Source organism: Ascaphus truei, chromosome 5 (genome assembly GCF_040206685.1).
Source record: "Ascaphus truei isolate aAscTru1 chromosome 5, aAscTru1.hap1, whole genome shotgun sequence".
Lineage (NCBI taxonomy): Eukaryota > Metazoa > Chordata > Amphibia > Anura > Ascaphidae > Ascaphus > Ascaphus truei.
In genome coordinates, this window is record NC_134487.1 from 80,793,253 (window position 1) to 80,820,591 (window position 27,339).

General features: G+C 41.0%; 1 protein-coding gene across 1 annotated transcript in view; it reads right to left on the reverse strand.

Annotated features, from left to right (window-relative positions):
* Positions 1 to 27,339, reverse strand: part of ADAMTS20 (ADAM metallopeptidase with thrombospondin type 1 motif 20) — a 293,501-nt gene that overhangs the window by 100,907 nt on the left and 165,255 nt on the right. Inside the window, exons 12-15 of the mRNA XM_075600093.1 lie at positions 8,602 to 8,747; positions 6,816 to 6,997; positions 6,581 to 6,717; positions 4,240 to 4,357 (exon numbers count right to left, since the gene is read on the reverse strand). Coding sequence (XP_075456208.1) covers positions 4,240 to 4,357; positions 6,581 to 6,717; positions 6,816 to 6,997; positions 8,602 to 8,747 — 583 coding nt within the window. The remainder of the gene's footprint in view (positions 1 to 4,239; positions 4,358 to 6,580; positions 6,718 to 6,815; positions 6,998 to 8,601; positions 8,748 to 27,339) is intronic.

The window sequence follows — 27,339 nt, forward strand, 5'->3', positions numbered from 1 at the left end:
GAGTGAAAGAGAGATGGGGTGAATAGAGAGAGCAGGGGTAGAGTGAGTGACGGAAGGGGGACTTTTGTGATTCATACATAGATTGTTCTGTACATTTTAGTTTTTATTGTTAAGTTTTCTGTTTTTTGGGAACTATGCTTCCCACTATGCATTTTTTATTTATTTTAGTGGTTTGTGTACTATAGGTTGACTGTGAGCAGTCTCGATTTGTTGTGTGTGTGTGTGTGTGTGTGTGTGTGTGTGTGTGTGTGTGTGTGTGTGTGTGTGTGTGTGTGTGTGTGTGTGTGTGTGTGTGTGTGTGTGTGTGTGTGTGTGTGTGTGTGTGTGTAGATTCCTTGCCAGTATTAACATATTTTTCAATTTACGGGAGAATTACAATATCACCACTATTCCTTTTCTACATAGCACAGAATGCATGTACTTTAACAATTAAGATAGAATTTAAAAAAAAAAAAAATATATATATATATATATATATACATCTACAGGTGATACACACAAAAGAAAAGAATCAAGGACAGCAACAAGAAAACTAGTGTTGTGATGCTTATATTTCTCTTATTCAAATAAGAGAAAAATATATCAATAGAAAAAATAAATAATTCTTATTAATTGAAAATAAAATGATTCAAATCAAATTAATGTTTGATTGTTTACTTCTGATATATCTTGAGCAGATATCTACTTCTGGATACAAATGTCTTTAAGCTAAAGGGAGCAATTCATTTTTAAAAAAATTCCCTTTACAGCAAACAGAAAAGCACACCTGAAATATAGAAACATTACCATCTTTTCTGTGAAGAATGAAAATCTTTCTTTAGTATATTTTCAAAACCAGTATGAGTTTAACAATGGTTAAGGTCCTGTAGATAACTTCGTTTCACCTTAAATAAAAGTTTGGAAGTTTTTTACCACTAGAGGGCAGTGATTTCAAAATATTCTAATAATATTGATAAAGTAAGCTATGGCGAGTAAAAAAGTGAAAAAATCCCTCCACAGTACTGCATACAGCAAATACAAATGCCACTTATGAGCACATAAGTGCATAAGTCTCCCGTCCCCCTGAAATTCCTGCACACAAACTTGCCTTTCTCCATAATCACTCAGCACACAATGCTTCCATTACGCAGAATCCAAGGGAATCTGGGTAATAACATGCAAATAATAGTGACAACATTTAGTTCCATAACACTGTATACAAACAGACACACACAATCTAATGTATGCACAATATTTCACAATAAAGACGTGGTTGAACACCAGATTGAACACTTTTCCAGCTTTCTCGTGAAATCACATATGATTTGATTTTCTCCTTTATACGCTGCGGTGCCCTTTATGATCATAAGAGTGGCACCTACTGTAGGTGCCCTTATGACGTTCACTGTACATCATTGCCCCTTGCTTGTTTATAGGGGCTGTATGGAATCACAGCTCCAACATGCTTACACCCGCCCCCAACCTGTCACATCATGTGATCGCTCCGAAGAACGATCACGTGATATGGAAGTGCCGGAGAGTCAGTGTCCCATCTGTATGGCACCGACGGTTAATGTAATCACCCGTGGACTCAGCGGTTAAATTATACTATATCTATGTATCTACTTACTTTTGCTGTTGTGAGTGAAAAATAGAAGGTTTTCTAATATAAAGGGTATTTCTAAACCTGCGATAGGGCTGATCGGGAAACGATGTGAATGGGAGTTTCCATGCGAGAGTGCCCTGATTCACACGATCACAGCTTAATGAGTAACCCTCAAAGGGGCAGATTCATCAAACGGCAGATCGGATATGCTAACCTAAGCTAGCGATTGATTAATCTGCCCTTGTTCCTTGTAACCAGAATTCCTTCTGCTCTCCTGTTCTACTACTGTTACAGAAAGACAGTAAAAAAACTGCATGGATACTCTACATAACATAGTGTATTTTTGAAGTGAAACTTCTTTAGTGGCACCTATTCTGATGGGGTAAAACGGGAGAGTTGGGGGCGAAATGTGAAACGGAAGTGATGTCACGGCTCCCCCCCACTCCCCCCCATGCGTCTACTCTGACATGCGGCAGCGGCGATAGCTGCCGGCGCTGCTCCTAACAGCCGCCGCTCCCCCCCACATACCCGCTGTGACATGCGCCGGCGCCGCTCCCAACGGCCGCCGTTACCCCTACACTTCCGCTGCCATGGGTATAGCAAGATGCTGCCGCAGAGCTTCCGGTGCTTTTGAGTGAAAAATGTAGCAAGAAGGCAGGCGCAGGGATTTTAAATCAGTCTCGGGTGTGGGCCGAGTGGACTCAGTGAGCCGCTACTCAGCCTCTCTTCTCCCTCGTCTCTACCTCCACTTCCCTGTGTCCCACTGACTGAGCGCCGCCGGGGCCGGAGGAGGAGGAGAGGAGCCCAGGGATCATGGAGGGTAACCGGGAGGAAGCAGAGCGGTGTGTGCAGATCGGGCGGGCGGCGCTGGAGGCCTGAGATTGGGAGAGAGAGCCCGGCGCTTCATGAGCAAAGCGGATAAACTGTCACTGAGCAGAGCAGGAGGAGGCCGGCGTTCTGCTCTGCCGCCGTGATCTGAGGGGCAGGGGTGAGGGGAGGTGATGTGATGTGAGGTGAGGAGGTGCAGGGAGTGCTAGGGGGGTCATGTGCAGGGGGATATGTAGGGTGCAGGGGGTATGTGATGTGCAGGGGTGTATGTGATGTGCAGTGGTGTATGTGATGTTCAAGGGGGGTGATGTGCAGGGGGGGTGATGTGTAGGGGGATATGTAAGGTGAAGGGGGTGATGTGCAGGGGGATATGTAAGGTGAAGGGTGGTGATGTGCAGGGGGGTGATGTGCAGGGGGGGTGATGTGCAGGGGGATATATAAGGTGAAGGAGGGTGATGTGCAAGGGGGGAGATGTGCAAGGGGGGTGATGTGCAGGAGGGGTGATGTGCAGGGGGATATGTAAGGTGAAGGGGGGTGATGTGCAAGGGGGGTGATGTGCAGGGGGCTGAAGTGCAGGGGGGTGATGTGCAGGAGGGGTGATGTGCAGGGGGATATGTAAGGTGAAGGGGGGTGATGTGCAAGGGGGGTGATGTGCAGGGGGCTGATGTGTAGGGGGGGTGATGTGCAGGGGGCTGATGTGCAGGGGGCTGATGTGCGGGGGGGGGTGATGTGCGGAGGGGGGGGTGATGTGCAGGGGGATATATGTAAGGTGAAGGGGGGTGATGTGCAAGGGGGGTGATGTGCAGGGGGCTGATGTGCAGGGGGGGTGATGTGCAAGGGGGGTGATGTGCAAGGGGGGTGATGTGCAGGGTTATATGTAAGGTCACACTCAGTCACACGCACACTAAGTCACATGCACACTCACAGTCACACGCGCACACACAGCCACACGCACACGCACAGTCACATGCACACTCAGTCACACGCACACTCAGTCACATGCACACTCAGTCACACGCACACTCAGTCACACGCACACACGAGGAATTCACACTTAGTGCAAATAGCTAATACAGGGGATGTGTGCCGAGCACGTGCATTCTAAGTCAAATTTATTTGCGTTTTGTCAATGAAATTGTATTTTGATTTCTAATTAAAACATCACCAACACAAATACAATTTCTGTGACAAAAGTCAAAGAAGTTTCACTTACTATGCGCGTGCACAGCACACACAGCTTTTTTTATGTTTCTTGCAAGGTGCAATCCCACCCAAAATTAACTTTAACGAGTGTTCCACTATAAGCCCTGCCTTCTTTTTTTTTTTATTTAAAGCTCTAATAATCTACTGATCAACAATTTAACTGTTAAAGATTGTAACTGTACCAGAGAGCTTGCTTTTCCTCTCCTACAATCCTCTACTTGTCTGATCTTTAGTGTTTTTACTGACTTTCCAATTGATGGCAGTGATCTTATTAAGTCCATTGATTCATTATCCCATGTTCTACACCAGGCAGCTGGGATTTTCAGAGACATTCTCACACAAAAATTCCAAATAAGTTTAGAAAGGGCTCTCGTTAATGTGGAAAGATGCCCTTTTAAAGGGCAGGGAGTTTCTTTTTTGAATAGAGTGGATTGCACCTTTAAATACATTTTTAAACACAACAGTTTGTTGGCATAGAAAACAGCTACTCATATTCAAACACCAAATTAATGTTAATGATAGTACAATGGAATAAAAAGCAGCTATTCCATGTATACTGCAATACTCATGTAGAACGGTTTATGCTTAGTGAGACCCTTCAGGATACAGGGAAATTAACATACCATATTGAGCACTATTGAAAGTTCCTGCCAGGGTCTTACAGGAGGAATTATCACCCCCACAGACTCCACATTTATCTCTCCTTGCTTTGGAATTCAAGACATGATCACAGCCAGCTTGCTACAAAACAATAAAGAAGTTAATTAAGTACAGCGTATAACATAAAAGCAGCAGGACATCACTATCACTTTAGTACCAGATCACTTAAACAATGAAATGCAACTCTTACAAACTGTGCATCCACAAATTTTGTTAGCTTTATAATGAAACAAAAATGAAAAAAAAAAAAATGAATACTTATTAATCACACCACAAGTATGGATAGTTAAAATAACATAGTTCTTCCATTTCTAATACAACATTAATGGCCAACATTAATCACCAAGTGCAACAGAAGTAATTGCATAGTCAGCCTTTTAATTGAGCAGAAATCAATTCAACGACATACAGTAAGCATGCAGTTGGAATGATTTGCAGCTGAAAAACAATTTTAGGACCTGTGATGATGGTTATTCTCTACATTGGAATAGCGAATAACCATCATTAACCCCTATGGGGCAGATTTATCAAGCTCTTATGGGATCGCATAAAGTTCACAGGATACAACTTGGCACAGCACAGCTTCCCAACTTCACAGCCTCACAGCTTCACAACAGAAAGCAGCCTCAGTAAAACAATCATTTATTTAGCAACTCATAAAAGACAGGTACAAATTCTTCTAATTCTCTTATGGTATCGCACCCAATCAGGGGTTAACTGTCATTCAAGTCAAGTTAATGCCAAAGTGGGTATGATACCCCGCATCGGAACTGAATTACTCCCTCGTATATTCTTTACATTCCATGAATATGTCCTATGAATTGAATATGTGGAATGTTTGTGATTTTTTAGGGGTGGGTTTGAGGGGATGGGGTTGGTATATAATTAACCTTTTAAAAAGTTTTACATTTTTAAAGAGGCAGTCCAAGTAGCACTTTTAAATATATATATATATAGTTTTAATATATGCAGCCTTTCATTACCTTTATTGAAAACAAACTACCTAAGCTGCCGATCGATTTGTACTTCAGTGATCGATCATCAAAGATTCTGCTTCCCAAGGTTCACTAAATGGCCGCAGCTTCAATCAGTCCTTCAGTTACTGTAACTCAGTAGCCACAATGTATCCTGATATTACTAAGATAACATTATCTATTGTTACAGTTTCAGCTCAAACTGCTGGGAATATTAGCAACAAATTATCACAAACAAGAAAGTGTTGCAAAGATCTTGCACTAGGTGGGCTACAACCTGCTAAATCAAACGATGATCAGTATATTAAAACTCATTAACACATTTTAGTAAGTATTATCTAATACTGTGCTATAGAACTGATTTAATTTAAAAAAAACACATAGATTATTGAATGGATTGCTCCTTTAACGTAGGCTGGAGAAGTCTATAGTATGTTGCAACTAGAAGAAACCTTGCAATTTCTAATCTCTTGGCAACAATTTCCAACTTCACAGCTGGAATCTCCACTGTGTGCAACAAAAATTAAATATGGGCTGAAATGCTGTCAAAATTCAAGTGCATTAGAATTTGAAGAGTTGTAATTAGAGTTTGTGGTAGATTCAATAAAGTGTAACAGTCATTATTTATTGTTAAAGCAGCAGTTCAAGCTGCCAGGTTAAAAAGAAAAAAACCCTTTAATATGTGCATCAATATGTACCACACAATGATAAGTAATTGCTAAGTTGCCGATTGAACTGTTCTCCTGTGATCGATCGGTAAAGATTCAGCTCAGGGGTTCACTAAATGGCTGTCAGTGCAGCAGAAGAGGACCAAAGATGCAAAGTTCTCTGGGGAAGATCATGTGACCAGGCAGTCACTAGATACAATTGGTGCACTGCTAGAGAGAAGGCAGGGCTCAAAAATGGGTGTACCAGAGCCTGTTTCAGAAGAGGAAGGCGATGTGACTTTGCAAATGGCTGCTATAGAAATAAAAAATGCTTGTTACATGATAATACATAAAAAATGTCATTTACAGGGTTTTTTTTGTTTGTTTTTTTAAATGCTACAAGTATTTTCTCATAGCACCGAACTTATTTATTTAAAAAAAAACACATTTAGGATATTGCTAGGTCTGCAACTTTAACACCCATTTAAGACAATTTCAATTGTCATACTTTAGTTAACCTTAAAAGTATTTCTTCCAATGAATCTGCTATTTGCAGACTGTTACGATTGAAAGAGTCTGCACTTCAAATCATTGCTCTTAAAAAAAAATCTCAAGGCACTTTGATACCCATTGCAAAATCTTGGCATTATCAGACGGTAGAAAACAGTTGTATATTTAAATACCCTGCACAATCCTTGAACACATATGTCATCTGTTTCAGGCCCACAAGGAGTACCATCTGCAGTTCTGTCTTTCAGCTGGTAGTAGGATGATGTCCCAGAAGCACGGCAAAAAAGCTTGCAACGATCTTTCATTAGAACTGTAAAGGAAAAACGATATGTTTTCTGCTGTTGTGAAGCTCCTTTTGAAACCGCCACTTTATAAAAAAAAGTTAAAGTAGTATGTTAATACACTTACTGCCACTATATTTTGGTATCCAGCGTACATTGGGTGTGAGACCATTGATGTTGAAATGTTTGCCATCAAAATTAGAACATTGCTTGTCTCTAAAATCTCGCATTTCTTTGGGGCAGGATTCAGTGTTACACGATCGAAACTTCATTCTTCTCCCTACACAATATTTCCCTTCATTTCTTGGTCTGTTAGAGAGGGTGACACCTTATTGCACATTGTATACATCAATGTAATAATACCTTCCAGTGAATTATTACTTTTTCAGAACTTGTTGTGTTGAAAACATCAGTAAAGAACAAAACATTTTGTGGCCATTCAGTACTCTTTGTTGGTAAATTTGGTTGCATTAGGAACAACACAGTGGTGATGGGGAAAGCACATTTTGAAGAAGCAAGAGACAATAAAGCATGTACCATACCTATTGCATATTGACTAAACTGAAAAGCTAAATGTACACTATGTAATGCTGTAAAAACAAAACAAGTTACTCATTCCTTTGTGTGCAAAGACAGTACTGATAACATCATATTACTTGAGATTGCCTTAGAAAATGCTTTATGAGATTTCACAAAAAGTGTTGGTGCCAGTTTCACCATGATGATGGTGGGAAGTGTTAATTACAGTGAAAAAGAATATACGGTGTAGAGTTGTGTCAATATGTCACAATAATAGGTATAAATATTACTGGCAAGTCTGCCACTGCCAGCTCACCTGAACCACATAAGCCTTTCTCCAACCTCTCCCATCCACTTTCAGTTCTTTTTATTTTATTCCGCTCAATGGGCCAGACTGCCTACTCCCTCTGTCTAATAGCAACATTAGAATTTGTTTTTACGTTTAGGGCCATATGTATTAAGCAGTGCTACACCGTAAGAAACCTTCCAGTGCATGATGACAATTTACAGTCAATTCAAGATACAATATACAATATTAAAGAGCCAACCTTATGCACATCTGGGGATATTAGGCTTTTAATACTAGCATACAATTACACAATTAGATTGTGAGCTCTTAGGAGCAGGGACTCCTCTTCTACAATGTTACTTTTATGTCTGAAGCACTTATTCCCATGATCTGTTATTTGTACTATTTGTTATTTATATGATTGTCACGTGTATTACTGCTGTGAAGCGCTGTGTACATTAATGGCACTATACAGTATAAAGACATACATACATATAAGATTCCCATCCGATTATGGAGGAGGGACACATACAGTAAGGGAAGTACTGCATTTTTATGTGAGGGAATGGGCCAGAAGAAAGGACATCAGACCCTGAAACGTTGCCCCCTTTTATAATTGCTGCTCTTTTTTGCATTTGCCCTCTTTGTGAATTAGCCATTTTTTGCACACCTTCTTGCATAACATAAAGTACAGTATTAGGTGATATGTATCCCATTCACTCATTAATCCACGGTGTTAGACAAATTTTGTATTTCTCTCTCCTTTATATATGTGTTAGAGATTTATTGTCACTGTGTGTTTCCATGTTTTATACTTGTCACCTTTTGATAGCTTTGACAGTAGTTGTTTTACCTTGTACAGTATGTGGTTTTCTACTGATATAAAAAATTGAATTATAGGCAATGTTTTGACAATAGTTTTCTTGTTTGTGTGCAGGTCACACTTATTGGATATTAAGATTCCCATCAGCAGTTCCAACTTACTGTAAATTGTTGAGTAAATGTGACTTGTAGGTGGGTATTTTAAAATGTGGAGAAGTTTACATTTTTAAATATATAAACAATAAATAAAAAAACATTAGATCAATGTAACATTAAATCATACTCAGGCTCATTGCAGTCTCTAGTAGTAGTTTTAATTCCACCACCGCAGGTTCTCGAACACGAACTGTAAGGTCCCCATTGTCCCCATTCACCGTCAACAGTACGAGCATCCATTTCTTTGTTTACACAAAGACCATGGTGGCAATGCTGTTAATTAAAAACATAGCAAGACATAAGGATATCAGTGCCTGAAAACCATTCCAAAAAATCAATAGACTAAACATACCAAAACTACCCCTTCTCTAAATATCCTTTCACCCACTGTGCTCACTCTCTGTCTCTGCCCTTTCTGTTCCCCGTTTTCCTTTTCTCTATTCACCCTGCTGTTACTTTGTTTCATCCTTCCTTTTTTCATTTATTCTCTCACTGCTGCTCTCCACAAAGGAAAGATTGTATTGAATGAGCACCCTGCGGACTTAGTTACCTAGCTCAAGATGATAAATTCAAAACTATGAAACATCTGTATGTAGCTGAGCCCCCTTAACTCCGGTGCTGGGAGGGGAGGATGCAGGCTAGTCGGAGCCACCTCAGCTCCGCAGTGGACTCGTAGTGTGGGAGCCACCATTATGTGCTCGCGCATGGGCAATAGAACATGCGGTGCATGCGCTGTCTGTTAGTTGCGGCAGCCATCTCAAAACAGGCTCCACAATGTCCCATGTCCCAGAGTTTCCAGGAGAAGGGAATCCCATGGGGCAGCCAAGCCAATAGGGCTGAGGCAAAGCAGGGAAGCAGGATATAGTTTGGACGCACAGAGACCGCGCGCCAGTGCTGCAGAGAGAGTTAACGGAGCAGGTAGTGACCAGGGAACAGTGCCTCCCTGAACTAGGCCAGTATTGCCCCGTAGGCCCCAGCTAGGCCCTGAGTCAGAGTATCTCAGTATTGTAGGGAAGGCCCCAGATAGGGATGCTCCCCTTAGTACCGCTGTATTAGTATTGCACTGACGGCCATGCGGTGCTCTGTGGCCTGGGACCAGGTCCAGGCCCTATAGACATTACGGGAGACACTCCTGCTGGAGCTTCCCCACGAGGTGGACCATCACCTGTGAGGCGAGAGGGGATTTTGCAGACCTCATGTTGTGGGACCTGACTGACCTTGTTGAGCTGACACTGATACCTGGGTACAGGAGTGCCCAGGCAGGTATCCTAAGTGCACCAACAATTCATAACACTTTGGGGTAGCGCTACCTCACACTTTGGGTGGGATTGGTCTGCGGACTCCGGGTGTTCAGGTACCTAGAGCACCCTTAGTGCTTTGTGTGGGAACCATGCCAGGAGTTAGCCATTGTATGTGGGGATATTTTATTGTGGGTGTGCTGATTATAATAGTGTTAGTAAAGAAGTTATATGATACCCAGTGTATGGTGTTTATTGAGTCCTATGTGGAATCATCCGGCGCTGCTGGGATACCCCAAAAGTAGAGGCGCTGTACCGAACAGAGAGGGAGAGATCACCACAGGCTCCAAGAAGCGGAGGTTTAGCGGAGGCCTTCTGTACGCCAAAAGGTATATCAGCACGCATAGTTCCCTTAGTCATAGGGAAAGGGGGGCTACATGTATTTCAATGGGTCCACTAATTCTATATTTACTTGTCCCAGGATGAGCAATAGAATCTATATTATGTAGCAGGCACAAATTCTAGGGAATCCATGTATAGATGGATCGGAAGTTTAAACCTGACACGCCCACTGATGCAGGTTTGAGTACCTGCAGAAGATATGCAGATGCACACATAGGTTTTCTACGTTTGCTGTTCTTTTTACAGTCAGGGGGTTTTGCCCCTTTTTAACCCACAACAACTTAATTAGTGTTTGTTTGGTATCAACGCTAACCAAACTACTTTTTTAAATCTCCTCTATTACATCCACAATTTCTAAGCAGATTAAGCCAGCACAAGCCTGACATTTTAACTGATGTCTAATTAGTAGAGACAAATAAGGAGACAAAGTAAAATTATTACCTGCAGTTAAAATATGTCAATGAATTATTTCCCTTTTGTCATACAATCGCTCCATATAACAACCTTGTTGCATTACTTTCAACCACAACTTGACATATCGACATTTTTATAGACAATTTACTAATTATTTTCAGAATTATAACAACTCATTGATATACGATATGACCCTCATTTCTTGTGTTGCAATATAAAGGGCATATATTAAGCAAACGTAATTGAATCATATTTTGACATTTTTAATAAAACATACAGTACTATATGTATGTACATTGTTTTAGTGCAAATAAAGCAGTCTGTATAAGCATCACATTTTACAACTTAGTTAATGTATGTATTATTTCAATTTGTATCATTTTAATTTGAATGAAATAAACTTGCTGCTTTCCGATTATTGGCATAATCAGTAATCTATAAGAAGTGTTGTGATTTTAGAATAAAGTTTCGTCTGCACTGTGGTAAATAAATAGCAACTCAACTAGGTATGTATTCTTTGGAATAAAGTTGAACTGTTAAAGTATATGCCAAGTAATATATAATATAATAAAAGTGTATAAGTACGTTTTGCAGTATTATGAAACTATTTGACAAAAAAGGAACACAGATTTATTTCACCTGCTCAAATTCAAACTATGGTAGAATAATTTCAAATAAGGGTAATCTGATGATGGGATTTCCCATTTCAACTCAATACTGTATATATCAGTAGTAAAATGGCCCATTTAAATGGCAATAATCTAAATTTGTAATTGGAAAACTCTAAAATCCCACCAACAACGGATTAAAAACAACAGTCAGAAACATGTGTTGCTCATTGTGACTACTCCTTTAACAAGGAATCAAATGTATTACTTGAATGCCTGAAATATTCTGCTGACATAATGACCATGTCACTGCACAGGAAACCCGCATTGTAATCCTATTTCTGGCCCCTCTGGCAGCAAGGGCTGTAACAGAATATATTTCTAGTTCTGCTGGGAGAGTAGAGGTTTATTTAGTATGAGTGGTAAGTACCGAAGAGGAAATGTTACAGTTCTCCTATGTAGAGATGTAGTTAACATTATTGCAATGTGCGTGAGAAGTGCCCAATGTTTTAAATTAGCCATGCACAAGAAGGAGGCAGCGCTATCACACTTTCACCAGACCTTACAACATTTTGTGGGTATAAAATAGGTGCCAATGCTGTCTGTACCTCTACTCGTGCTGGATGCAGGTACTTCCAAGCAATCCCTGTGGAAGTCCTTTATCTTCTCCAGGTTACCACTCACAAAACTTTCTGTGTAATTGGTACAGCTGATCTGACACGAGCCAAGATCATAGTTACATAGTAGATGAGGTTGAAAAAACACATACGTCCATCAAGTTCAACCTGTGCTAAATTTAGACGACAGACACTTTATCCTATATTTGCACTTACAGTATATTGATCCCGAGGAAGGCAAACAACAAAATCCAGTAACATATCATCCAATGATATCTCATAAAGGGAAAAATAAATTCCTTCCTGACTCCCAATATTGGCAATCAGATTACCCCCTGGATCAATATCTTTCCCATGTTTACTTATTTGGTATATACTGTACTTGTATACCATACCTTTCTAAAAAGACGTCCAACCTTTTTTTGAACATATCTATTGAATCTGTCATCACAGTCTCCATGGGTAATGAATTCCACATTTTAACTGCCCTTACTGTAAAGAACACTTTCCTTTGTTGCTGGCGAAATGTTCTTTCCTCCAAACTTAAGAGATGACCTGAGTCCTTTGTACTGCCCTTGGGATAAATAGTTTTTTGAAAGATCCTTGTATTGTCCCAAATATATTTGTATATAGTAATCATATCCCCTCTTAGATGCCTCTTTTCTAATGTAAACAAATCTAATTTAGCTAGTCTCTCCTCTCCTCTCCTTTATTAATTTGGTGGCTCTTCTCTGCACTTTCTCTAGTTCTATAATGTATTTTCTAAGGACTGGTGCCCAAAATTGTACTCCATATTCAAGTTGTGGTCTTACTAATGCTTTATAAAAGGGTATAATTATGTTTACTTATCTTCCATCCATTGCCCGCTTAATGCAAGATAAGATCTTGTTTGCCTTTGCAGCTACTGCATGACTTTTGGCACTTTTGCTAAACCTGCAGTCTTCAAGCACTTCTAAATCCTTCTCCATCAAGGATTCTCCTAATTTATCCCCATTAAATTTGTAAGTTGCCTGTTTATTCTTGTTTCTCAAATGTATAACCTTACATTTATCTGTATTAAACCTTATCTGTCATTTACCTGCCCGAGTTGCCAGTCTATCCAAGTCCTTGTGGAGAGAAATTACAGCCTGCTCTGATTCTACTTCTAATTTAGTTAATAAATACACAATCCCAGCAATCTCAAGAAACACCAAAACCCACCACTATATATATATATTTGTGTCGAAAGCAGTGCTACTGAGTGTGGCAAAATGTATACAACAAAAGACAGAACTGCCAAATGCTACATCCAATATGACAAAAAATATATTAGTACAATACTTCAATGCTGATATTCTCATGAATAAGGGTTATTTAGTTAAACCCTTTGGCCAAAGCATTATAAGCCTGCAAGCCAAGCAAAGGCATAACAAAATTTGCAGCTCCTAACACTACCCGGTAAAAATTCTCATTTACCTCTGTTCGAGCTCGCCCCTTCCCACTTTCTAAGGTAGCAGGTCTTTTTCGTGTTCCTGTGTTTTGGACCAATGTGGTCATTCTTCTTCCAAAAGAGGAAAATTAGAATTTTAACCAGGAAGTGTTAGGACCTGCAAATTTGGTGTCTTTTGTTGTATACATTTGGCCACGCTCAGTAGCACTCCTTTTGACACTGATAATGTATATATCATTATATGGGATGTGGTGGGTTTTGGGGTTTCTTGGCTTGCTGGGATTGTGTGTTTATTAATGTAATTTGCAGCTGGTATCAGTTATTTGGAGGTTAGTGGCCTCTCCTCCCAGGGTTTAAGCTTGCCCTTCCCCACTTTCTAAGTTAGCAGGTCTTTTTCATGTTCCTGTGTTTGGACAGACCCAATGTGGTAATTCTTCCCCCAACAGAAGTAAATGAGAATTTTAACCATATAGTGTTAGGACCTGCAAATTTGGTTATGCCTTGGCGTGGCTTGCAGGCTTATAACGCGGCTTGCAGGCTTATAACGCTGAGGCCAAAGACGCCAATTCCCAATGTCATATCAGAACAAATGGGAATTAATATCAATCCAAACAAAAATTTGAATCAGCTTAGATATCCACCTAGAACACCTAGAGATTCAAGTTATCATAAAAACCCCACTATTTTCCTCAAAACGTACGGAATACTAGATATACACCAAAACACTATAGGAAAGATACTTCATATAAACCAACATGGGGTAATCAAGCTGAGTCATCTACAAATTGGAATCATAATAATAAAAAATATCAAAAGCATCAAAACAAACGAGAATATAATCCTCAAGGTAAGGATAGGAATTATAGGGACAAGAAGACCCACTGTGATAATAGAGGAAAGGAGAATTTTCAAATTCCCTTAAAAAATATATTTGAGGTATTAGAATATAAACCAGAGGAACAAAATGAGGATTTTGTAAACAGATTAGAAAAATGAGACAGACAATACTAGTCTGGGACCCCAATCACCCGCTATTATTAGAGATCAAAAACAAAGCAGTACGAAAAAGGCAGGATTCAGAAGAGGAATAAGAGGGGGACGAAGAATCACCACACCCATCCAAAAAACCAACCCAGATAACTTAACACTGATTAGTAGTTAGCGGTCACGCTTCATCGGGTGCCTGCGCCCCATGCACGCGTGCCCAGGGCTCCCCGAGGGAGCCCTGGTGTCCTGCGATGTGGGGGAAGGTGGTGGGGGGTTCCGGGGGACCCGGCGGACCCGGAGAGTGGAGGGGGAAGCCCCGATCGGAGCACCGCTCCTCCGATGCTTCGGCGCGCGCACGGGACACCCCGGCGCGCGCCCAGTTACTGTCGCGGCCGAGACCGGGCAAAGGTAAGAATAAACTCGGCCGCGACAGTAGATAACACCCTCATGACACTATTAGGCAAGGGTCTTTCATTCGCCCCCACTTTTAAGGCTAGTAATTTTGATTTATATGTGGATCTTCAAAAATTCACGAGAAAACTAACATTAGGTAGAAACTTTTCTACGGCCCCAATCAGATCAGCACCACTAGCTGATTATGTATGTTCCAATATTAATGACTTTACTATCCATGAATAAGCCGCCTTGGTTGACCTCATGAATCTGGCAGATGAGGGCTATATAGATAATTCTAATGAGATACCTATTTTACATTCTCAATATAAACCAAAGTCATTTTTTTACCGCTACTATTCCCGAGGTCACTATACTGAGATTTTTAACAAATTCGTTGAGAAAGACTTTTGGGATCTCTGCCAGTCACAAGAAGCGAATTATAAATTTACCCACTGCAATGGGGACACGATTTGCACCTTCTTTTGCTAATCATTACATGGGATGGTGGGAGTCGGTGCACATATGGGGAATCGGTGTATTTCCTCCACAGTTAATACTGTGGAGGAGATACATCGACGATATTTTGGTTATTTGGGATGACGACAAAGATTCCTTTGATGGCTTTGTTGATCAGATTAATGACAACAATTTTAACCTCACCTTTACAAGAGAAATAAATAGAGACAAGGTCACTATTTTAGATCTAGTCATTTACATTCAGGAAGATACGCTTCTCACTAAAACACATTTTAAAAATACAAACGTAAATTCATACAGGTATCTGCACCCTACAAGTGGGCATGAAAGAAAGTGTATCAAAAACATTCCGTTCAGCCAATTTTTTTCCTACTTTTCCCACTTTCCATTCCTTTTTTCTGGTTACTATTTTTTAGAGTTATGTTTTATGGTGCTTTTTATGTCGTTTTGTTGTTGTTTTCATTGTTATTTTTATTTGTATTAATTATTATTGATTGCTAATTTTATTGGTCTGTAGCACTATACAAATTGGTTATTTATTTAACATTGTATGGACACACAATGGTCATTCTATTTGTTTAAATCACTTTAAGATACTTTTAGATATGTTTAAGATAGCGGTGTTGTATTCCCTGTGATTCTTCTCTGTATTTGTTTACATACATTTCACTACCAGCAATTAAGCTAATTGGTATACACTGTTAAACCAGAGTATTTAAGTCCCCCCTGTAGGTGCCCTAGACCTTCACCTGATGAAGCACATGTGTGTGCGAAATGCGTAGTGGAGTTCTTACTATCTATATCAGGCACCCTGCCATCTGGTTGCTATACGTAGCTTTGTGTATTTCATACCCCCAGTCAGCCCTGTCGGGGGAAGTGTCAAAGTTGCGGAGACGCGGTGGACGTGATGGACTAAATCATACGGGTATCGAGGTGACGCGCGAGACCTGGAAGTAAAGCAGCTGCATTGCAGCATCAGCTAATACCAGCGCGCGGGACTGATCTACACAAGCCAGGCATCCACCTCCAGACTCCTCGCTAACTGGCATGGCAAATGGAGTCCTGAACTTTTATTTACTACTGAACTTTTTATCTCTCACATGTAAGTTACTACTTGCACTATTTACTGTATTTGTCAATACATATTACTTTACCCTTGGTGCACTCCTGTGCTTTATCTTTTGCATGGTTGGTCCACTGATGGAGTTTATCTGCGATGGACACTAGTGGAGGAGGGGTATACCTCCACGCAACAGGAGCTGCAAGACGGGGGAGCAGATCTATTTAAGATCATCTTAGGAATAAGATCATCTTATTCAATGAGCGCGCATTGAAGAATATTTGATCATTAATAAGCAAGTTAAAAGGCTGGGATACCAGTAGCGATCCTTGAGGTACTCCATTCACAACTTTAGCCCAACCTGAAAAATTTCCATTTTTTGACAACTCTATGTTGTCTATCCTTCATCCAGTTTTCATTCAAAGTGCAAATATATTTACAGAGTACAATTTGCTTTGTTTTGTACAATTACCTCTTCTGTGGAACCGTTTCAAAAGTCTTTGCAAATCTAAGTAGACCACATCAACTGCATTACCCTGGTCTAAATTCCTACTTACCTCCTCAAAAAAAACAATGAGGTTAGTTTAGCACGACCTATCCTTCATAAATCCATGCTGACTATTACTAATAATTTTGTTTTCCATTAGGTATTCCTGAATATTATGCTGTACTAGCTTCCCCAATATTGATGTCGGGCTTATAGGTCTGTAATTCCCCGGTTGCAATATATCTCCCTTTTAAAATATAGGCACCCCGTCTGCTTTATACAAATCGTGTGGTACTAATCCTGTGGAAATGTAATGTTCACCTGTGGGTGCACACCAAATGTTGCAATAATGTTGGCTACATCTGTATACTGAGTCTGACACATCGCCGTTTTTTCCCTGGCTTTTTCCTGGAATGAGACGCACTTCACCTGGAGCATGCCGCATTCATTTTGCGTTCTCAGCCACGGGTCATGCGCGGGTCATGCGCGGTTGACGCGTGGTTGATGCGTTTATTGAGAATGGTTCGGATTTTAAGGTTGCAATTCTTCGCGTGTCCGCCAGATGGCAGATATTCATGAATTGTAATGCGCATGCGCTTCAGTAATGTGTCGACTTGCAGGTGTTTCGTTTAAAAAGATACCACAGTGTGCTATTGTAACTTGGCCTTGAGACTAAAGGAAGAGGTTGCAAAAATGTATCAATTTAGGCTTTTCATATTAAAGAAAGACAAAGACCAGTTTCGGTTACAGTATTCTCCAGAGACCCGCCGCCCGCCATGAGTGTTCAAGTGCAGCCCGTTTTCCAAAAACCCAACAGAAGTTACGCGTATTTGATATGGGCCGCGATTAATGCAACAGATGATAAGATGGCAACAGTTGTTCAAATTTATCAGTATTTTATCGAAAACTATGACTTTTACAAATTTTTGCCAGCTCCTCATACGTGGAATAAGGAAAAGGTTATGTAGCGATCACTGTTCAACTAAGAAACGACAGTCGCTGCCAAGCAATGCACCGGCACCGGCTTCCAATAACGGTCCCACCGTCAGTGACAACCCTGAGCGTGAGTCGGATTTCGCGTGCAGTTTCGATCAAGCTTGTATGTACCTAAGCAATTTCCAGCCTCATCAGCTGACTACAGGTGGACTAGTCCCGCTGCAAACTATCGACGTCGATGATCAAGAACACTGGACTGGCAGTGGACCGGCGCCGGCGCCAGCTGAATGGGAAATTCTATGGTGAATATTGTTGCCGTATTATTTTCTGTGTTTTTTTTATTTTGACAATACAGTATCAATATCGGTGCAATTCAAAAGTAAAGCGATTCTCCTGTAAGCAATATTATTGGCTGAGCGGCTTCTACAGTACTGTACTGCAGATACTGAACAATTGGTGGAACGCTAGGCGCATGCGCATTGGAACCTTCTTGAAACACATATGCGTGTCATTACATCGACGGTAGGCGCATGCGCATGTGAACAGGAGATGCCCCCCCGAGAAACTTATTGGTGGGACTGGCTGGGAACGTCTTTAGGGGACTGACCATTACAGTAAAACTTTTCTTTTTGTTTTTCCTCAGAAAATAAAACGGCTAATGGAGGGATTTCGATGGATAATATTGCTTTGTGTAACAATGCCTGCACATTGCTGAATCGGATTTAAAAAGCCACGTACCAGAGTCTACAGTTTAGTGGCCATTGTTATTGATTAGGATAGAATACTGTACCGTGTACCTGAAACAGTATGCTGATATTTTCCGGCCGTACAGTATACAATAGTTTTTTATATACAGTATACTGTGTAATAAACCCGAAAAAATAAAAACTATGCATTTATTCTACATTTATTACAGTGCCAGTACATACAGTACAATATGTGTATTATATACTGAGCATGCCTAGAGTATACAGTGCAGTATGCCTCGACATTCTAGAAACACTGTATTTTGTTACAGTAGCAAAGGAGCCAATGGAACAATGTAAAACAAATAAACATGTTCTTTTATGGGTGGAGTAAGTACAAAACATTTATTTAAAAATCCTGTACAATGTGGAAACATTTTAAGTGCACAGCAATTCAAAACATCAACAGGTGTATGGTTTACTGCTACAGTAGTAAAAACATTTATGTATAGAAAGTAAAAACATTTACAGTCAGTCAGTATGGTTTACAGTCACATGTTTTAAAAACAAATTCTTTATTCATAAAATATACAAAACCCAACATCTCCTTTATTAAAGTCAAAACATATACAGTGGGATGGTCTGCAAAACAGTCTGCACCAGTACAGTCCTCGAGGGCAGCAGACAGGCCCGGTTTTCAGGATAACCTTGAAAACCATGCCTGTTTGCGGCCCTCAGGGACTGGAATTGTGCAGGTCCTGTGTGTGTGTACAGCAAGATAAAAATTTTTTCTGTATAAATACAAGTTAAGAAACACACAATAACATCTCCTTTATTTAAGTACAGCAGGTCAAAACATGTACAATACAGTTCAGCACAACAGTATGGTCTTACCTGTGATTAAAAAAAATCTTTATTCATAAAATACAGTATACAAACGAAACATCTCCTTTATTAAAGAAACATATACAGTACAGTGGGATGGTGTGCAAAACTGTCAGTCAGACCTGCACCAGTACAGTCCTCGAGGGCAGAAAACAGGGCCGGTTTTCAGGACAACCTTGAAAACCGTGCCTGTTTGCGGCCCTCGGGGACTGGAATTGTGCTGGTCCTGTGTCTGTGTACAGCAAGTTAAAACAGTAAGTTAAATACAGTACAGCATGCCAAAACATATCCTTTATTTAAGTTCAGCAGGTCAAAACATGAACAGTACAGTTCAGCACAACAGTATGGTCTTACAGAAAGTCCTCCACATTGTCCATCCATGGCCGATTCCTTGCATGGCGCAAAACGCCATTAATGCAGTCTCGAACACATTTCATTACAGGATCTGTAATTGGATAAAAGCGCCGCATTTCATCCAGAATGTTCTTCCTTAAATTGCAGGTTGGTAAGCGAGGTGTTCCCTAGTTGGGTGCTCTAAACTGGCGTCGGGGAAGACTTTAAATATAACAGAGAGTCTTCAGGGAATCCAGGGTTAAACACTTCACGAGCAGCGTAGTCTAATCCCCAAGTCATGTAATAAAGCAACAGATAATGACAGCAAAAGTAACCAGACACTGTATTGGGACAAGCCGCATTAAGGGAAAGAAAACCTCTAACCTGACCGGAATGTATGTCCCATCCGGCGGTTCCTTCTCTGGCGGGTCACGTGTTCCCAGCGGGTCTTCACGGCAGAATGTAGAAACTCACATAGCTGCCTTCCTAGTGCCGGTAAGCTGTTGGTCCGGGGGAAAAGGAACTCCACCACTGCTCTCCTCGTGGCGTGCATCCGTCCCAACAGTAGGTAGCAAGGTAAGTGAGAGGACTATGAGCACTGCAAAAATAGTATCAGGCTGGCGGCAGCGTGCAGAAGAAAAACTTTATTGTGGCATATAAACCCTGATTAAAACGACATACAAAACAATTCTCTGACGCGTTTCGAAACGCGTCAGAGAATTGTTTTGTATGTCTTTTTAATCAGGGCTTATATGCCACAATAAAGTTTTTCTTCTGCACTCTTCCTTAAATTGGCAGGAAGCGCCTTTTTTACGCGATTTCCTTCGTAGTTAACTTTGAAGGCCCAGTCGCAGTACAAAGAGTAGGGAACATGGTGCTTAAAAAGTAACAAGGCATACTTGTGGGGTGCATCATCATCACCCTATACTTCTCCCTGAGCGCCGGTGGCAGATCGCACAGGGTGATGTTGGGCACCGTATCGATGCGAGCGAATGTAGGTCTTTTGGGAGCGGGTGTGCTTGAGGCGACGGGCGATGTGAGGTTGTCTGGGAGGCAGCTTTCCTCCGGTCTTGGTCGCCGTGTTGTCTCCTGGTGTGGTCTTGACGGGGTTGTCATGTCTTCCTCGATGGCATACATGTACACTACATCTTCTGGTGGAGGGGGTGCGCTTGGTGATGGAAGGGCGTCGAAGGTCCCATTCATCACATCCATGTCACCCCCTACTCCAGCGTCGGGGAAACAGGGGCATTAACACCGAGCAAATAATGTATACCCGCTATGTCAGCCTCTATCTTCTCCATCCGTCGATCCATCCGTTGATCCATATGTATCATCCGTTGATCCATTTGTTGTATCCATTGCTCCACATTTAGCATTGTCTCCAGAAGCAGATCTATCTTTGCCAGCACAATAGAATTCCCGGGGAATTATCCCATTCAGCATCCGGTCTAACGAGCTGCTTCTTGTGCATGGCGTGTGAACATCTGGGTGGATGGGTGCAACGGAGGATGAGATGGGGGTTCATGGAGAGAAGCGGCAGCGACATTGAAGAAGGGTGGAGGAGGTGACCTGTGGATATCCGGTAGAGGAGAAGCGGCAGCGTCGTCGAAGGGGGATGGAGAAAGTTACCTTTGGATTTCCGGGCGAGAAGCAGAGTCATCTAAGAGCAAAGGAGAAAGTGACCCGTGGATTTCAGAGGCGGCAGCGTCGTCGGATAGAACCGGAGAAGATGGCCTGAGGGTTTCCGGGAGGGCGGCGGCAGCGTCGAGGACGAGAGGTGGAGAAGACGGGCTAAAGATTTCCGGGACAGCGGCGACACAGTCGTCGAAGCGTATGGGAGGAGGTGGTCTGCGGGTTCGATGGGTTGGCTGCCAATCGTTTTGCGTCGAGAGTACATCACCGTATATCTTATTGACATAATAAGACTGACGTCTATGAAAACCCTTAGCCTTTGGGGTCAGCAGAAGGTTTTCTTTATTGGCCTTAGCCTGTTGCTTTTGCCTTGGCGTGGAAACAGCAACCGCCTTTCGCTTTTTCTGCTTGTCAGGCACAGCAGAGACGAGTGGGTTCCTGAGTCCGTAGAATCGGGGTTGCTCCATGGAAGCAGGTGGCACAATGCAGTATCTGGACAAGGGCAAGTTCAGATAAAGATCGAGTGGTGGGCTATGCAAAGTGTGTAACCTTTTATGCATGGCAGCGAGGTACAGGTGTTGAAAGTGGGCATACTCTAATGTGAGTCATTACCGTATAAATACACCATCCATTTTGTGGATTCACTGCACATTGAATACACATCGACTAAACATCGAATATACATTCTTGTGTTTGTATTCCTTTCTACTCGCAGCAATGGTTGTTAAAAAGATTTCCAAGGATCTCAGCATGCGAATTAAGGAGATGTACACGAGCGGACACCGAATTGCTGCTATCCAATGCTGGCTAGCTACGTCTGGCCTCGTTGTGCCAGCAACCACCGTGAGCATGGAAAAAACAGAGACCGCAAAAGGTCACCAAGGGTAACTAACGCGTAAGTATATTTATAACACTTTAAAAAAAATTTAGATCCAAAAATGTACTGTACATCTACAGTACTGTATCTAATATTTTTGTTATTTCTGTAGATTTATATTACAACAGTATATATATTTTGTATATTTATATTTATATTACAACAGTATACTGTATATATTTTATATATATATTTATATTACAACAGTATATATATTTTGTATATTTATATTTATATTACAACAGTATACAGTATATATTTTGTATATATTTGTTTTATATTTATATTTATATTACAACAGTATATACTGTATTATTGGTATATTTATATTTATATTACAACAGTATATATATTTTGTATATCTATATTTATATTACAACAGTATATATTTGTTTTATATTTATATTTATATTACAACAGTATATATATTTGTTATATTTATATTTATATTACAACAGTATACAGTATATATTTTGTATATTTATATTACAACAGTATACTGTATATATTTTGTATATTTATATTTATATTACAACAGTATATATATTTTGTATATTTATATTACAGTACAACAGTACAGTGGCGGCCACCTTTATTCTAATGCGGCCGCCACCGCAATGCGCATGCAATGCGCGGGGTGACGCGGCTTGTCCACACGTCACTGTGGCGCCGGTGTCACGTGGCGCGCCCGCTTCCCCGGCTTCCCCGACATCCTCTGAAGGTTGAAGCGGGGTAAGCGGGGTTACGGGGAAGATGCAGGGGCAGAAGGGGCAGAGCAGGAGAAGCCAGGGGGTCGGGAGGGGAGAGGAAGATGTGCGTGAGGGGAGGGGAGTGCAGGGAAGAGATGCGGCTGGCGCGCGGCCAAGTTCGGCGCCAGCCGAACTAAGCCCCAGGAAATTACGGGCAAATGTTAGAATGAAAGTGGCCGCAGCAGTATATATAATTTTTATATTGCTGCATATTAATAAAACAATATATTTTCTTTACATTTTAGGGAGACAACTCTTCTGGTGGACAAAATAAGTGAGGAGAATTATGAAAAGAGTGCATTAAGGGTCAAATACACTCTGCTGGAAAAGCACAATCTGACTGTTTCCGAGACCAGCATAAAGAAGATGAGACGCAGCATTGGATAGAAATATGGACGTGTGAGGTTAGTACTGGACAGTACAGGAGGTAAAAGTGTTGTTTAGGAAACTGTACTGTACCGCTAAAATTATTTATTCCTTGTCATTACAGAGCGTACCCCATGATACGGGACGCAAACAAAATCAAAAGAGTGGTCCAGGCCCAGGCATGGATCGACAGTGAGGAAACTTTCCAGGATTGCATCTTCACTGATGAGTCTACTGTGTCGCTGGAGAGATTTGCAAGCTTTGCGTTCCACAAAAAAGGCCGCATATGTTTGAAGCCGCGGCCAAAACACCCCGTGAAGCTGCATGTGTGGGGTGCCATCTCTAGGCATGGACCATGATGCATTGTCATCTTTGAAGGTAAAATATATCAAATATAATGTAGTCTTATGCACTGTACTTTACTAGTGTGGCCTTACTGTATGCACTGTACAATTGTGCAGTTTTTTGAGCACTTTTCTTTTCTTGCTATACTGTAGGAATCATGAATAAAGCTTTCTTCCAAGACAACATTGTCCCTGAGATAGTGCAATACATCACGCGCGAGTTCCCGAATGGTCACCGCTTCTACCAGGACAACGATCCGAAGCACACCGCGTCAACAGCGCATATCCTTGAGCGCGATATCAACTGGGTGAAGACGCCAGCGGAGTAAGTGCAGTAGACCGTGTCTCATTTTTTCCCCCACTATTTTTACTGTGTACTGTATCTCTTTAACTAATTGTCCTTTTTTTCCAATGACAGATCGCCAGACTTCAATCCGATCGAAATGGTCTGGCATCAGCTGAAGGACCATATCCGGAAAGTGGCGAAACCCTCCAAAAAGGACGAGTTGTTGAAAGGCATAATGAGTTTTTGGAACGATGTACTCGCCGTGGAACGCTGCAATAAATATATAGACCATATTGCCACTGTGTTGCCCATTGCGATCGCGCATAATGGGCAAGCATCAGGAAAGTAGTACTGTGCTGTAGTATTGTAAGTACAGTATGATACAGGTAAGTATGGCACAGATTTTTTTCTTTCCTAATAGTCAGAGTATACAGTAGTTACAGTTTTTTATTTACAGAGAGAGCAGCACCAGCCATCAGGTTACAGTACATACTGTAGTATAAATAGTAGTCAGAGTATACAGTAGTTCCAGTATACAGTAGACTAGTTTGACAGTACTACAGTAACTGCCTACTAACTACTCAATTTTTTTTTCAGAGAAAGCAGCACCAGCTATGTACAGTAGTACTACACATCACACAATGCCATAATACAGTACGCACATAACTGCTCTAATATTTTGTTTTCTTGTCGTTTCAGGAAAAAGGGTGGCCTGGGGGGAGGTGGGGTGTTGTGTCCTGTCTAATCTGCTTGTACAGTCAAATGTACAGTATATAAACAGCAGTAATGATGTACACAAAACCTCTTCTCTCTCAATGAACTACTGTACTGTACACAGAATGAGGAACAAGATAAAGACGGAAAAAATAATATTACTATGTACAGTATATATATATATATATATATATATATATATATATATATTATACATTACAGTATATATTACAGTATATATTATTAAATAATATTCTTATTTATGTGCATTATTCATGTTTCCCCATGTTTTACAAATGTTTTCTAAATGTTTATCCAATTTCAATCTGCCAGAAGAACTTAATAAAGACAATATTATGTATTATTCATGATTATTTTTATATTTGTATTTTTTGGTTCCTGATAAAATTAAATGAATATTTATTCAAATTCCTGCTAATCATAATCATTGACAACAACCACAACCCCCCCCCCACACCTCTTCAGTACCCCAATGAATAAGAATGAATGACAAAACATGAATCAGTTAATGGGTTTTTTAACTCTCAATTCTCACAATGCTGTTCAAAACAGATTTACATTTCAAAATCGAGAAGGGATTTTCCAAAGCGTTACCGTAAACTAAGCCTCAAAGGGTTAGGGGAGGGGTTGAGTAATGTGCAGTAATCAGCTAGCTCCCATCTCTAAAAGGATTAGAGTACACGCAGGCGCAGTGAGGCGATTGACGCTTGGCTAGGGACGGATTAAAAACACAATGAATAATTAACTTCAGAAAATTAACGACTCTGTGGAGAGAGGGGGTTGGGGACTCATGCGCAGTAAGCAGCAAGCTCCCATCTCTAAAAAGATTAGAGTACACGCAGGTGCAGTGAGGCGATTGACGCTCGGCTAGGGACGGATTAAAAACACAATGACTAACTAACTTCAGAAAATTAACGACTCTGTGGAGAGAGAGGGTTGGGTGACTCATGCGCAGTAAGCAGCAAGCTCCCATCTCTAAAAGGATTAGAGTACATGCGTGCGCAGTGAGGTGATTGACGCTCGGCTAGGGACGGATTAAAAACACAATGACTAGCTAACTTCAGAAAATTAACGACTCTGTGGAGGTGACTGTCGATAAGAGTTTGTGTGCACGTGGGGGAGGGATGAAGGATTAGTCATGCAGCAGTTCAAAGAAATAACATACAGTACTGTACTGTAGAGTACAGTAATTTCAAAAGGCAGTTCATCATAATTCTGTAATTTAATCCCTACACCCCCCAAATACAGTACATAAAAAGCAAACAAATCAACCATGTGCAGGCAAACGCACAGATTTAATATCGTAATATCAAGATTGTTTTTGCAGGCTTGTGGATAAAATAACAGTTACAAGTTACAGGCGCATGAGCAGGAATAAACTAGCTCCCATCTGAAAGAGGATTACACACAGGCGCATAGAGAGGTGATGCTCTGTGAAAATCAAATTCGAGAAGGGATTTTCCAAAGCGTTGCCGTAAACAAAGCCTCAAAATTCCCATCTCAAAGAGAATTACACGCAGGCGCAGTGAGGCTTTGTAGCTCGGCTATGGACGGATTCAGAACACAATGGCAAGATTCAGTAAATTAACGACTCTGTGGAGAGGGGGGGGTTGAGTGACTAATGCACAGTAAGCAGCTCCCATCTGAAAAAGGATTACACGCAGGCGCAGTGAGGCTTTGAAGCTCAGCTATGGACGGATTAAGGACACAATGGCAAGATTCAGAAAATTAACGACTCTGTGGAGAGGGGGGTTGGGTGACTCATGCACAGTAAGCAGCTAGCTCTCATCTCAAAGAGAATTACATGCAGGCGCAGTGAGGCTTTGAAGCTCGGCTATGGACGGATTAAGAACACAATGGCAAGATTCAGAAAATTAACGACTCCGTGGAATTTCAAATCCTTGAGCTAGCGTTTGTGGGGGAGGGGGCTACAGATACAGCTGCATGACGTTCAAAGCTAAAGACATACTTTAATTTCAAAAGGCTGTTCATCATAATAATACACCCCCAAATACAGTACGCAAAAACCACTCAAATCAACCATGTGCAGTCAAACGCACAGTGTCGCAGTCAATTGCTACAGCACAGATTGAATATCATAATACAGTAAAATGGTTTTTGCAGGCTTGTGGAGAAAAAAAAATTACAATAAAAAAAAAATTTACATTTTTTTTGGTCACTCACTCAGGCAAGCAAGCAGTGGTGGGCGAATTTACAGGCGCATGCGCAGTAAATTCCTGCTGTCAAGCAGGAATGTGATTGAAACCAGACACACGTTAAAGGAATGGTGTGGGAGAGATGTACTGCATTGCACAGAAGGTAAGAAGTTAAATACCCTGCAGTGCAGTTAATTATCCTGAGCGAGTGGAGAGCGCTATATATGCAGAAATGTGACACTGTTACAGTACTGTACACGCCTATGCGTTTCAACAATTTTCAAATGAGACATACTGTACAGTACAGCACTGCAAATGCATGTATACTTTAAATATGCAAATTTACAATTACTGCGCGCGCACACACAGACTGTGTACTGACGTAGGTTGAACCGCGAAGGTATTAGACTTCCAAGACAACAGCTCGCAAACGCCCCCCTGAGTTTTTACACGGCATTGCAGTATTGCAGACAGCGAGAATAAAATGCTAATATCATGAGCGCTAAAATAACGCAGTTCACTCCGGGCGAAAATGACAAAAAAACGTAAGTAACCGAGATAATCTGAAAGCCACGGATCTAGACGACCTAGACTCAGATCGGCAGCCACTGTATAACAGCTGACGATTGAACATGATTAAATTAAACAATTTGTAACTAATTATTTTTTATGGAAAATTTTTGGGGGGGATTTCAAATATGTGTATGAGAACACACAATTCCAGTGAAGTGACAAAGTAGCTTGCAAAAAAAAAAAACAGAAGAG